This window comes from Pelodiscus sinensis, chromosome 1 (genome assembly GCF_049634645.1).
Source record: "Pelodiscus sinensis isolate JC-2024 chromosome 1, ASM4963464v1, whole genome shotgun sequence".
Lineage (NCBI taxonomy): Eukaryota > Metazoa > Chordata > Testudines > Trionychidae > Pelodiscus > Pelodiscus sinensis.
The window spans coordinates 332654741-332669124 of record NC_134711.1 but is presented as its reverse complement, the minus strand read 5'-3'; the positions used below and the strand labels follow the sequence as shown (position 1 = coordinate 332669124).

General features: G+C 46.0%; 1 protein-coding gene across 1 annotated transcript; it reads left to right on the top strand.

The window, feature by feature from the left end:
- The first annotated feature begins 2863 nt into the window (after positions 1-2863).
- Positions 2864-3936, top strand: LOC142827565 (olfactory receptor 52E2-like). Its single transcript, XM_075923148.1, has one exon. It carries the CDS (start codon positions 2931-2933, stop codon positions 3876-3878), a length of 948 nt encoding a protein of 315 aa, XP_075779263.1. The 5' UTR covers positions 2864-2930; the 3' UTR covers positions 3879-3936.
- The last annotated feature ends 10448 nt before the right edge of the window (positions 3937-14384 follow it).

Genomic DNA, 14384 nt, shown 5'->3' with positions numbered 1-14384 from the left:
TCAGGGCACATCAAGACTGCATTCTTCTCTCGAAAGAGGAATGCAAATGAAGCAGATCAAAAATTTAAATGAAGCGTGGATTTCCAAATCTCGTGTTTGATTTGCATAATGGTGTGTCAGCACTTTTTCAAAAAAGGATTTTTTTGAAAAAAAAAACCCAGTTTAGTTGGGGTTCTTTTGAAAAAAAATCCTTTATTGAAAGAATCCCTGCTCCTGAAAAAATGAGGTATATAGGTTCTTTCGAACAGCATTTTTTTTTTCAGAAGAACCCGGTCTAGTCTGTGGGGTTTTTTTAAAAAAAACCCCTTTTTCAAAAAAGGGCTTACACGCGATTGTGCAAATGAAGAGTGAGATTTGTAAATCTGCATTTCATTTGAATTTTTGATCTGCTTCATTTGCATTCCTCTTTTGAGAGAGGAATGAAGTCTAGGCATAGCTATGGAGACTGACAGATTTGGCAACTGAGTTGATGGCAGAGGCAAGTTCCTGGGTGAGTATGCTAGAGGTGTGCTGTGCGGTTACTGGAAAGAATTTGTTTCAGGTTCAAGGCTCTCTTTAAACAAGGATTGGCCTGTCCACCAAGACCCGTGAGAGTAAGTGGTCATTTTCCAGGCTAGGTTGTAGATTGTTAATGATTTACAGGTTTGTGGATCTTAGGTAGCAGATAGAAAACTCCTGGTGTGTGTTTGTGTAGATTGGGTCCTGAGTTGTAGTAGAGAATTTCATGAGCAAGTGCTTTAGGGTTTTTTGCCATTCTTTAGTGACATCAGAGGAGGGAAGCCTGTAGAATCTGGTGTTGCTGAGATGTCTGGCAGCCTCCTGTGCATCATCTGTTCTGATCACAAGGACAACAGCACCCACTTTGTCAGCCTCCTTGATTACAATGTAAGAATTGGTTTTGTGGCTGCGTATAGCATGGCGCTCTGCATGGCTGAAGTTATATGTAACATGTTGTTCACTAGTGTGTTGTAAATATTCCTTTAGACGGAGGCAGCAATTCCTTCTGCAAATGTGGAGGGGCTGACATTGTCAGCAAACAATTACATGCAACATAGAAACTCAGTTTTTGAGGTCTAGCATTGCCTTCTGCTACAGCCTAGGAAGAAAATGACCCCTCCCTCTCACAGCCTTTGGGGACAGGCCAATCCTCGCCTACAGACAACCTCCAAAACTGAAACAAATTCTTTCCGGGCACCACACAGCACACCTCCAGCATATTCAACCCAGGAAGCTATCCTTGCAATCAGCTCCAATGCCAACTCCATCCACACATCTACACAAGCGACACCCTCACAGGACCTAACCTGATAAGCCACCAAATCAGAAGCTCATACAACTATACATCCACCAATGTGATCTATGCCATCAAGAGCCAGCAGTGCCCCTCTGCCATGGATATTGGCTAAACTGGACAGCCTTTATGACAAAAGATTAATGGACACAAATCAGATATTCAAAGTGGTAACACACAGAAATCTGTTGGGGAACATTTTAACGTGCCCAGGGATGCAAATGCAACAATTCAAAATTGCAAATGAAGCCGGGATTTAAATATCCCATGTTTCATTTGCATAACCGCGTTATGGCTCTATTTCGAGTTAGCGTTATTTTGAATTAACAGACGCTGTGTAGACGCGGTTATTTCGAGAGATAACCCTTCTCTCGAAATAACTGTTAAACCTCATTGTATGAGCAAAAACGGTTATTTCAAGAGAAGGGTTTCCTCTTGAAATAACCACTTCTGCACAACACTGTTAATTCGAAATTGAGCTAACTCAAAATAGCGCCATAACACGATTATGCAAATGAAGAGTGGGATATTTAAATCCCGGCTTCATTTGCAATTTCGAAATGCTGCATTTGCATTCCTATTTCGAAATAGGGTACATGTGTAGACATACCCTAATTGACAATATTGTTTCCTGTTTTTCCCCTTCTCTTTAGCTACCCATATCCTCTCTCTCTGATATTTATTTCTATCCTAGATGCCTTCCTGCAGTTATCTGAAGAAGTGGGTTGTGTTCACGAAAACTCATGAAACCATCTACATGTTTTGTTATACTCCAAGTTGCGCAAAAACTATTTGTTGGTTTTTCGATTGGGAATTTTTCTCTGTTTCTCCATGGAATATAAGCAGTTCCATTCTTTTATTTTGTTCGTCTCTATCATATGTCTGCACTTTTGTCTCTTCTCTAAACATTCCCAGACATTTCAATCCATCTGCAAATGGCAGCCTCCTCTGTTCTCATAGCCCAACAAGGAAACCCATTTTCCATCTGTTCTGTCCTTCAGAGTGACTGGGTGATCAAAACAGAGGGAATGTGCTGACCATGTAATTCCTTTGGCAACTGAACAGTGTTTGTGTTGGGCACGGCTATACATTGAGCTGTTGCCACTGAGCTGCCAGCAATGATGTCAAAGCCTTTCCCTGAGGGATGTTATGGCTGGGACATTTGCCCCGGTGCGTGTCTTGGTTTGGCTTTTCCCAATTCTGAGATTTTTAGAAACTGGGTGAATTGGGAATATAGTAGAGCACAGACTCTGTAGCTTGGGCATTAAGGAACAAAAATGTATAATGAGTATCTGCACTTACGTTTCCTGCTGGAGTCTATTCAGGTTTCCTGAATCACAACACATGAGCTCTATTAACAAGTGGAGAATCATAAAATGTGGAACGGGCGTTAGTAGGTTGTTCATACCTCACCTCTCTGAACAGTCAAAATGTCATTGGTCAGTGTGTGGAGAGTGACCAATACACTCCACCCATGAGAACAGCCCCCAGCAGTGCATGTCATGTCTCATACGAACATTGTCTCTCCATCCAGGTATGCTGTGACCATCACCTGACATCCTGAGTACATACAAGAAATCAGAGGAAGATTCATGTGACACTATTCTGCATCCGAGTTGGACACTTTCTCCCTTTCTCCATGTCAGATTCCAGCAGAAACAACTTCACCAACCCCTCCACCTTCATCCTGCTGGGCATTCCTGGCCTGGAGACGGCCCATGTCTGGATCTCCATCCCCTTCTGCATCATATACGCTATAGCGATGTTGGGGAACTTCACCATCCTGTTCATTGTGAAGATGGAGCCGAGCCTCCATGAACCCATGTACTATTTCCTCTGCATGCTGGCTGTCGCCGACCTGGTCCTGTCCACCTCCATTGTGCCTAAAATGCTGAGTATTTTCTGGTTCAATTCCAGAGAGATAGACTTCAGTGCTTGTCTCACCCAGATGTTCTTCATTCAGTGGTCTTTACCGATGGAGTCTGGGACACTTATGGCCATGGCGTTTGATCGCTATGTGGCCATCTGTGATCCCCTCAGACATTCCACCATCCTGACAAACTCCATTGTAGCCAAGGTCAGCCTGGCTGTATTGCTGCGTGGTCTCATAATTCCATTACCCTGTCCTCTCCTGGCAAGTCAGAGGCCATATTGTAGAACCAACATCATTCCTGAGCCATACTGCTCACATATGGGCGTTGTGAGCCTGGCCTGTGCTGACATTCGTGTGAGTAATTACTACGGCCTCTTTGTGCTACTTTGTGTGATGGGACTGGATGTGTTTTTTATTGCTTTATCTTATACTCAGATCCTCAGGGCCATCTTCCGCCTCCCCACAAAGGACGCCCGGCTCAAGACTTTCGGGACTTGCGGCTCCCATATCTGTGCCATCTTAGCCTTCTATATCCCTGTTCTTTTAATATCCTTCATGAATCGCATTGGCTGGAACATTCCCCGGCATTTCCACATTCTCATTTCCAACTTATATCTCTTAATGCCCCCCATGCTAAACCCCATCATCTATGGAGTGAGGACCAAACAGATCCGGGACAGGCTGATGCGGCTTTTTACACAAAAGATTATCTAACGATTTCTCCTGTTGCTCTCGGTCTGAGACTAAGATCAGACAAGAGCTGGTTGGTGACATAGTGCTGGGCTCTCTTCTCTGAAATTCCAATTGGCGAGTGAAAGTGACATTAAAGTCTTTGCTGGCCTTACCGTGCTGAGTCAGTGGGACAAACCGAGCAATTGGTCTGTGTTCAACTCATTCACTTATGGGGTTTTTTCAGTTTCTAATTGCTGGTTACCTGAGTACCGAGCCCCCTTTCCGTGCCCCATTGCTTCCCTCTAGAATCCCTTTACCTCTTCCCCCGCAAATTTTCTGCCATTTTTATACTCTCATCCTCCAAACTGCCAATGCTGCAGTGGGTATGGGCTGGGTTCCCTTTGGCCTGAGCCAGATTTCAGGAGGCAGGGCAGGGGATCAGCTTAGAAGCTAGGAGGGCAACATCTGGGAGAGGCAGAAGGAAAATCAGAGAAGGAGAACGTCACATTGGAGCAGCTGGGACACTCTTTCGAGATGGTGTTATGGGATCCTCTCATGCTGAGTTTACCTCTGTGGGGGATGGAACTCCAAGTAATATGAAAAAATCAGGCAATGGGGGATTCGATCCTCAGAATCCTAGATAGTTGGGTTTGCAATGACCAGGAGAACCACTGGTGACTTGTGTGCCAGATGCAAAAATTGTGGATCTCTTACAACATCTAGACGGATATATGTGCATTACTGGGAAAGAGTTGGTGGCCATGATACACACGGATATCAGTGACAAGGAGGGGCACAGGAGGCCAGATTTAGGCTGCAAGGTAATAGATTAAAGTCCAGGACCTCCATAGCAGCATTCTCAGAAATGCTTCCCCTCAAACATGAAGAGCAAGCTAGACTGGCGGAACTGCAAAGTATCAGTATGTGTTTATGAGATAATAGTATAGAGTGGCAGTGTTTTGATTTATTAGGAACGTGGAAAGCATTTGGGAAAGAGAAAACGATCCCATTCAATATTATCACATAATGGCAGGCAGATAAAAAAGTCACTATTCTTAAAGTGCTTATATACAAATGCTAGAAGTTTAAAGAAGGAGATGGGTGAACTAGAGAATCACTTCTTCAATTATGGTATTGTTAAAATAGACAACACTGAGCTTGGTGGATTGAGGATAATCAATTAGACAGAGGAATACCAGGGTACAATATCTATTGGAAGGAGAGAAGAGGTTGTGATGGTGGGGAAATGGGCAAGAGGATAAAGAAAGTTTTCAACTATAATCATAGGCTGTGTCTAGACTGGCCAGTTTTTCCAGAAAATCAGACGCTTTTCCGGAAAAACTTGCCAGCTGTCTACACTGGCTGCCTGAATTTCCACAAAAGCACTGACTTCCTACTGTAAGAAATCAGTGCTTCTTGCGGAAATACTATGCTGCTCCCGTTTGGGCCAAAGTCCTTTAGCGCAAAACTTTTGCACAAAAGGGCCAGTGTAGACAGCTCGGATTTGTTTTGCGCAAAAAAGCCCTGATCGCAAAAATGGTGATCAGGGCTTTTTTGCAGAAAAGTGCATCTAGATTGGCATGGATGCTTTTCCATAAAAAGTGCTTTTGCGGAAAAGTGTCCATGCCAATCTAGACACTCTTTTCTGCAAATGCCTTTAACAGAAAACTTTTCCGTTAAAAGCATTTGCGGAAAATCATGCCAGTCTAGACGTAGCCATATTGAAAGAATTAATGGAAGTTAAAATCTGAAAAGAACTAAACCGTCCAACAGAATCTCTGTGGGTAGTAATTCCTTGCACCAATCATAAGATTTTAGTAGAGGGGGCTATATCATAGACTAAATGGCCAGGATGGTGATCAGGTTAGTGAAATTCTGTGGGAGATTAGAAAAGCTAAAAGATAACTTATAAAATAATAGTACTAATGTGCAGGGCTCGTCAAACCGCGGCGAGCCCCACTCACCAGCCGTGCTGTCGGGCAATCTGCGCATGTGCAGATCGTTCTGCGCATGCGCAGATCACCCGAACCCGGCTTTTCCAGGTTGCAAGCTACTCACCACAGACGAGTAGATTGCATTATTTGTTGAACCCTGTTAATGGGGGGTTTTCAACTATCCCCATATTGACTGGGTCCATGTCACCTCAGGTCGGGATGCAAAGATAACTTCTTGACTTGTTCCATGACATTAACATGGATCAGCTCATTTTTGAACATACAAGAGGAGCGACAATTCTCGATCATATCCTAATTATGTGAAAATATGTAATTTCTCCAAGGGGAACAACACTTAAATTCCATTCTCGTTGACTTTGTGAGGGAACCCCAAAAGGTGCCACTGTCACTGATCTCAGTGAGAGACAAAATGCACCTCTCAAGAGTGGAAGTTAGATCTCAGTGAGGAAAATGGAAAGAAGCATGGACTCCGGCAAACGAACGACGAGGATCACATGAGGGAAGCCAAAAGAGAATGTGAAGAAAACTTAGTCAAAGGCTCCAAATGTAATAGCAAAATAGTCAGCAGCAGAAGGAACCACGAGGATGAACCATCCAGGGACCTCTAGGAGGAATGTTGTGCTGAGTAGAGCATTGGCTGGAGTGGAGTGACAATGTTATTCCCTGGGCCCCGGGAGCAGATTGGAAATGTGAGTGTGGGCAGCCGATGTCATTCCTCCTTGGAAGGGAAGATCCTTGATGAAGGCTTTAGGGACAGTAATGTTTGGATACAATCTCCCTCAGTATTGTTGCTGGCAAGTTACAGAAGTATGACCTGGATGAAAGGACTGTAAGGTGGATAGAAACCTCAGTCTCGGTAGCGAGTGATCAACTGTTTCATGGCTAGCTGGCAGGCAGGATCCAGAGGACCACCACAGGAGTTGGTCTGGGATTGGTGTTATTCAACATCTTCGTTAAGGAGCCAGATGCTGGGTCGGTTTGCACCTTCAGCGCTTTCGTGGAAGAGGTAGATACGCTGGAGGGAAGGGAGATGGTCTGGAGAGAGCTACCGAAATCTGATGAGATTCAACCAGGATCAGTGACAGACACCCCCTCCCCCCATGCTTTTTGAAAATGGGCTCATGGACATTAATATACACAACTCAAAGGTGCTTTGAGCAAATTATTTCGTGTAACCCATCAATCTACATGCCATGATCCGCTGGTTCTGTTTATCTTACTCTAATGTATGCATAACCCTTCCTCTGGGTAGGCCCGGCAGCAACCAGGGGGCCCATCTAGGGGTCCATCTCACACAGAACCGGCTCGAGCTCCCACTCAGTAGCGTGGGAAATTCTCACACCCCTGGGTGCCTCTGAGAGGCAATGCTTCCCTGCTCGCAAGCAGAAAGTGTCAGAAAGAAACTTTTAATGAAAGAGAGTGAGAAGTCACATGACATTATCTTGGGAAAATACCACAAACAGAGTTCGTAGCCCCCTCCCCCAAGAGTAACTGTCCCAGCTCAAAAGGATTGAGCAGTGTCTTTTGCCTCTCAGGCTCACCAGTCCAACGAGGTAAGGGTTCCATTCACTTACCCAAACTTTCTCCGTATCCCACGTCAAACACTCCACTTACAGCTCTGTCCAGTCAGGGCAGACCCTGACACACCATCCTGATGACTCTACTCCTTGGCTACGTCTACACTGGTATGATTTTCCAGAAATGCTTAAAATGGACCAGTTTTCCGTTATAAGTATTTCCGGAAAAAGAGCATCTACATTGGCAGGATGCTTTTCTGGAAAAGCGTCCGTGGCCAATGTAGACGTGCTTTTCCGCAGAAAAGCCCCGATCGTCATTTTCGTGATCGGGGCTTTTTTTCCGGAAAACACTACTGTGCTGTCTACACTGGCCCTTTTCCCGAACAGTTTTCCGGAAAAAGGACTTTTGCCCGAGCGGGATCAGCATAGTTTTTCTGGAAAAGCAGCTGATTTCTTACAGTAGATCGTCAGTGCTTTTCCGGAAATTCAAGGGGCCAGTGTAGACAGCTCGCAGCTTATTCCAGAAAAGCGGCTGATTTTCCGGAATAAGTGGCCCAGTGTAGACACAGCCTTTGAGCCTGAGGCTATGCCACCTTCATGCCACGGCTCCTACTGGCCGCCCACCGGTCGTCCCCACCAGCTGCTCTGCTGGCTGCCTGCCGGTCGTCCCCACCAGCTGCCTGCCGCCGCTCCTACTGGGCACACCGCTGGCTGCAATGGGTCTGGCTGCCAGCCAAACCAGTGATTTCAGTTCATAGGTTATGTCTACACTGGCGCGATCTTGCGCCAGAGATATGCAAATGAGGCTAAGCGTGGAATATCGCCGAGCTTCATTTGCATATCTAATGAGCCACCATTTTGTGGAAGAGGCTCTTGCGCTAGAAGGAGCTGTCTACACTGCCCCTTCTTGCACAAGAAAAACCCTCTTCCTGAAAATAATCAGCGTAGCGGCATTGCACAAGAGGGTTTTTCTTGCGCAAGACAGGGCAGTGTAGACAGCTCCTTCGGGTGCAAGATCCTCTTCTGCAAAAATGGTGGCTCATTAGGTATGCAAATGAGACTCAGCAATATTCCATGCTTAGCCTCATTTGCATATCTCTGGCACAAGATCGCACCAGTGTAGACATAGCTTTAGTGTTTTCAACTCTTTAGCCACCACCTAGGCTGGGCAAAGATTCTAGCTTTCACTGGACTAGCAAAAAGACTCCTCCTTAAGTCTGGTTTAGGTCTGTCCTTAAAACCAAAGTGAAAGGGGCAGGTAGAGCCAGTCTTACAGCTCTCACCTGGCAAGCATGAAGCAGGCTGGCTCAAGCCCCTTCCCCCCCAACACAGTTCACACCACTCTGGCAGGGGGGGAGGCTTGTTCCTCTGAGACCTCTTACAACGATGGGGTCTCTCCTACAACCAATGATGGTGTCATATTTATAGTTCCCACATTTAGTGGTGGCATGATTTGTGATCCCCACAACAGCCAAAATTAGTTACAATACAGCACATTCCATTCCAACACTGATCCTCCATCAGCCCTGGCTGAATTGGATTTACATGACCACACCTCGGATTCCTTCCCCCACCTGGCATGAGCTGTATTTACATATCAACAGTTAACAGTTAATAATCTTGCAGAGCTAAACAACTGGGTTGTGTCTACACTGGTGGCTTCTTGCACAAGAACATCTTGTGCAAGAGTTCTTGTGCAAGAAGCCTTGTGCAAGAAAATGTCCACACTGCCATGTGCGAGCTGTGCTTTTGCACCCATGGCAGTGTGGATGCTCTCTTGTGCAAGAAAGCTCTGGTGGCCATTGTAGCCAGAGGGGTTTCTTGTGCAAGCCTTGCCGAGCATCCACACTGCCCTCTTATGCAAGAGAGCTTACCCCTGTTAAAAAGAGCGTAGCTCTCGTGTAAGAAGCCCTCTCTTTCCACGCCGTACTGTAAATTTCCTTGCGCAAGAGCAGGCGCGCAGGGTGGACGTTCTGCAGATTCTTGCGCAAGAACGGCTGTACTTGCGCAAGAAGCTGCGAGTGTAGACATAGCCTTGGAGTGAGTACACCCACCCCCAAAGCAGCTCTTTCCCTTTAGCTGGGTGATAGCACGCAGTAATTCAGCCCTGGCTTACATATGTATCATTTGTGTGTGTAAAATTAGACATATTGGCTACATCTAGATTGCATCCCTTTTTCGTAAAAGGGATGCAAATTAGACGTATCGCAATTGCTAACGAAGCAGGGATTTAAATCTCCTCCGCTTCATTAGCATAAAAATGGCTGCTGCTTTTTTTCGGCACGGAGCTTTTCCGGAAAAAAGCGCCAGTCTAGACGCGGATCTTTCGGAAGATAAAGCCTTTTCCGAAAGATCCCTTATCCCTTATTTTAAGGTGCAGCCTGTGCACCTTTGTTCAGTGCTATTAATACCTCCCTCCTCCCCCTTTGTGGTGCGTTACACACAGTGCGTTTGTCTTGTTTACATTTGCCCCTTGGCGACGAGGCTGGGTGTTTGCAAAGGGCCCAGCACATGGGACCCTGCACTGGAGCGGAGCGTCTGGAGGCTTCCACTATACAAGTAATGCTCAACTACGCAGCAGACTAACCCGGCCACGTCAGGTCCTAGCCCCGCCCCCTTCGCTTTGGCTACACACAAAGGTCAAACCGTGCTCGCTGCTGTTCACGGGTGCCCTGGTGGGCACAGCCCCCCTGTGGGACTGAGACGGGGGAATCTGTTCCGTCCCATTCCAGTGCTGACAGACCCAGAGCAATTAGCCACGTGTGCAGGCAGGGATACCAGCTCTGGGAAACCAAGCACCGTCCACCCGGGGCAGGGCTGGCAGGTCCCTGAGTGGGAGGGGAAGTGGGTTCCCAGGATTCCCCCTCCCAAGAGCAGGGAGCTCACACACTGCAGCTAGTTCTGGAACGCTAAGATTCTCCTTGAAATGCTCCGGCTCCTCTCTTCCCACCCAACACACAGCCCATGACAGAGCCGGCGTCAATTGCGCTCCTGGCGCGATGGTGAGACCGTGGTGGTTGCAGGGAAGCCAGGACACTCAGGCTACATCTAGACTGCAAGCCTCTTTCGAAAAAGAGCGTCTAGACTGCAAGCAGTACTTTCGAAAAAGCAAGCTGCTTTTTCGAAAGAGAGCACCCTGGCAGTCTGGATGCTCTCTTTCGAAAAAGCCCTGTTTGCATTCAAGAACGCCTTTTTTTGAAAGAGCACTTTCTAAAAAAGGCGTTCTTCCTCGTGAAATGAGGAGTACCGCCGTCAAAAGAAAAGCCGCATTCTTTCAATTTAATTTTGAAAGAACGCGGCTGTAGTTTAGACGCAGGTGAAGTTTTTTCGAAAAACTGGCATGATTTTCTGCAAATGCTTTTAACGGAAAAGTTTTTCCATTAAAAGCATTTGCGGAAAAGAGCATCTAGATTGGCACGGACACTTTTGCACAAAAGCACTTTTTGTGGAAAAGCATCCGTGCGAATCTAGACGCGGTTTTGCGCAAGAAAGCCCCGATCGCCATTTTCGCCATCGGGGCTTTTTTGTGCAAAACAGTTTTTAGCTGTTGACACTGGCCCTCTTGTGCAAAAGCATTTGTGCAAGAGGGCTTTTTCCTGAGTGGGAGCAGCATAGTATTTGCGCAAGAACACTGACAATCTTACATGAGCTCATCAGTGTTCTTGCGCAAATTCAAGAGGCCAGTGTAGACAGCGGGCAAGTTTTTCTGCAAAAGCTTTTTTTGAAAAAAAGTTTTTCTGAAAAAAAGTTTTTCTGAAAAAGTTGCCGGTCTAGACAAAGCCAGGGTGTGTCTACACAGCAAAGTTATACCGAAATAACTATGTGAGCATGTACACAGCAATTCCATTATTTCGAAATAACAGATGGTGTATTCCGACTTCTGTAAACCTCATTCTACAAAGAATAATGCCTATTGTGAAAGAAGGCGTGTGTAGACGCTCCACTGCCGCTGTTTCGAAACAGCCCCTCACCAGGGCCATTCTAAGTTATTCCTCCTGACACTCTAAATGGAGATAGCATGTCCACATTAGGGGCGCCTGCCTCGAATCTTAGGGCATCCTTGCAATGTAAATGTGCTATTTTGAAATAAGCTATTTCAGAATAACTATTCCAGAATAGCTTATTCTGAAATAACTGCTGTACAGACGTACCCTCTGTGTGACCCTGACCAAGTCTGTGCCTCAGTTTCCCGGTCTGTAGAAAGGGGAGAGGCTCAGAGTGACTTTCCTTTGCTTGGTGATTTGAAGATCCTGCAGGGAAAGGTGCTGCCCACGGTGATGCTAGTTACTGAGGAGAATCTCCAGCCCCTAAGTGACAGCCCATGCACCCGCAGAAAGGGGTTTTCATGCTCCACAGTCATCCAAATCCAGAGCTGTAGGTTGTCTCTCTGCCTATCCTGCCTGGGCATTTAAAGACCTACGGAGACCTAGTTATTATCTACAATTTTCTTAGTAGTCAGTAATATTTTACAATATTCACCAATCCGCAGAGCAGCCAACTCCTCTGAATCAGTCCAGAGCCCACAAGTTCTCCTCTCCCTGTGGGTAGGCTCTTTAATTGCTGTTTTCTCCTAACACGGGATAAATAGCCCAGAAGCCCCAGACATGGAGAGAGACACTGGCTAGAAAGTCTCTGTTCTCCACCCTGTTTACATCCAGATGCTGCTTCTCCCCTAGAGGATGAGCCAACCCCACTGGGATGGCCCAGAGCTGTGTTATAAACAGTGCGCAGCCCTGTGCCAGCTCTCGGCGTGGGAAACTGCTGCAGATGCTGGGCTGAGAGAGGCGTGTGATACGGCTACTGACGGGGAATTCTCAGGCAAGATATGTCCCTCTCGGCACTCACAGGTATCAGCTCTGAGAACTTAAGAACGTCCAGACCGGGTCAGACCAAAGATCCATCTAGCCCAGTGTGCTGTCTGCCAACAGTGGCCAATGCCAGATCATAGAATCATAGAATACTAGGACTGGAAGGGATCTCGAGAGGTTATCAAGTCCAGTCCCCTGCCCTCATGGCAGGACCAAATACTGTCTAGACCATCCCTGATAGACATTTATCTAACCTGCTCTTAAATATCTCCAGAGATGGGGATTCCACAACCTCCCTGGGCAATTTATTCCAGTGTTTGACCACCCTGACAGTTAGGAACTTTTTCCTGATGTCCAAACTAAACCTCCCTTGCTGCAGTTTAAGTCCATTGCTTCTTGTTCTATCCCCAGAGGCCAAGATGAACAAGTTTTCTCCCTCCTTCTTATGACACCCTTTTAGATACCTGAAAACGGCTCTCAAGTCCCCCCTCAATCTTCTCTTTTCTAAACTCAACAAACCCAATTCTTTCAGCCTTCCCTCATAGGTCATGTTCTCTAGACCTTTCAGCATTCTCGTTTCTCTTCTCTGGACCCTCTCCAATTTCTCCACATCCTTCTTGAAATGCGGTGCCCAGAACTGGACACAATACTCCAACTGAGGCCTAACCAGTGCAGAGGGAGGGAACGCAACAAATAATCCTTACGTAATCCCTCCCCTGTCACCCATTTCCAGACAGAGGCCGTGCAGTGTAGCTATACCCTAACTGAACATTTTTTTTAAAAAACAACAATGAAAAATCCTGCAGCACCTAGGAGACTCACAAAAAATTTAGATGGTATCGTGAACTTGTTACCACTTGTCCACTTGTTCAGATGAATGGAGCAAGGAGTCCAGGGTACAAATAAAGAGGAGAGAAAGAGAGGGGATGGGAGGGAGATGGAAAAAATGGGGAAAAGAACTTTGTGAGTTGGAATGTCCATTCTAAATGAAGCTAACAGAGAGGGCTGTCGGTACCCAGTGCTTAGCTTTCAATGTCATTGGAGTGTGGAATGTACTGGCCTATTCAGGTCAGGTCTTTGTTCCGACCTTGATTCCAAGTGTCAGACTTGTAAATGAAACCAAGTTCTGCAGCTTCTCTCTCCACTTGGGTTTTGAAATTGCTTTGAAATAATGTAGAGGAATGAGATCCAATAGCGAGTTCCCGGGCAAGTTAAAATGTTCCCCAACAGTTTCTGTGTGTTACTATTTCAAATATCGAATTTTTGTCCATTCATCCTTTGTCCTAGAGACTGACAGGGGTGGCGCCAGAGTTGATTGCGGGGGAGGGTTCCTGGGTGAATATGAAGGAGGTGTGCTCTGTGGTTGCTGGAAAGAATTTGTCTCAGGTTAGGGGGCTGTGTGTAGGTGAGGATTGGCCTGTCCCCCACGGCCTGCGAGAGTGAGGAGTCATTTTCCAGGCTAAGTTGTAGATTGTTAACGATGCGCTGGATGTGTTTAAGTTGGGGGCTGGAGGTGATGATAAGTTGTGATTATTTTACAAGCACACGGGATCTTTTTCAGGGGAACGCACTGCATTTATTGACAATATAACAATGTAGCATATGCATTTACACCCACACACACATACCCTGGTGATGGAATAGTTACCAGTCTGTTGCTTGGCCTCACCTATTAGCCAGATAGGTCAGGTGTGAGGAAGGAGCTGGGTTTGTGTCAGTCCAGACTGATGCTCTTCTTGGTCTTGATCTTAACAGGACAGAACCCGAAAAACGATACAAGACACCCCTTTCAATACGTGTACAGAATTGCAACATGGAACAAAGGGGTACTTGTAGTCACTTTTACAAAGTGACAAAGTCTTTCAACATTAAACTTCTTCCTATCTAACGCTAACACCACTATGTATTACAATATTCCGTCCCTTCACTTTAACATGCTAAGATCAAAGAGATCTAGAAGTTAACAAAGCTGCCTGGGCTGTCTGAGACCTACATCTTGTATTTAAGTTTAATCCAAACCTCTTGCTATAACATCCATTTATTACAACTGATTTATTAGTTACAAAATTCCAATTTCAGTGCTACATCTTCACTTCCCTGGGTTTCTATTTAATTTTTAAGAACACCTGATAGAGATCCTGTAGGTGTTTGTCTCTGCGACAGCAAGTTTGTGGATAACACTAAGCTAGGGGGAGAGGTAGATATGCTGGAGGGCAGGGATAGGTCCCAGAATGGCCTAGGCAAGTTGGAGGACTGGACCAAAAGAAA

What these genes read in the sequence shown, in the direction of transcription:
- LOC142827565 (XM_075923148.1), top strand. Translation starts at nt 2,931, where the DNA reads ATGTCAGATTCCAGCAGAAACAACTTCACCAACCCCTCCACCTTCATC.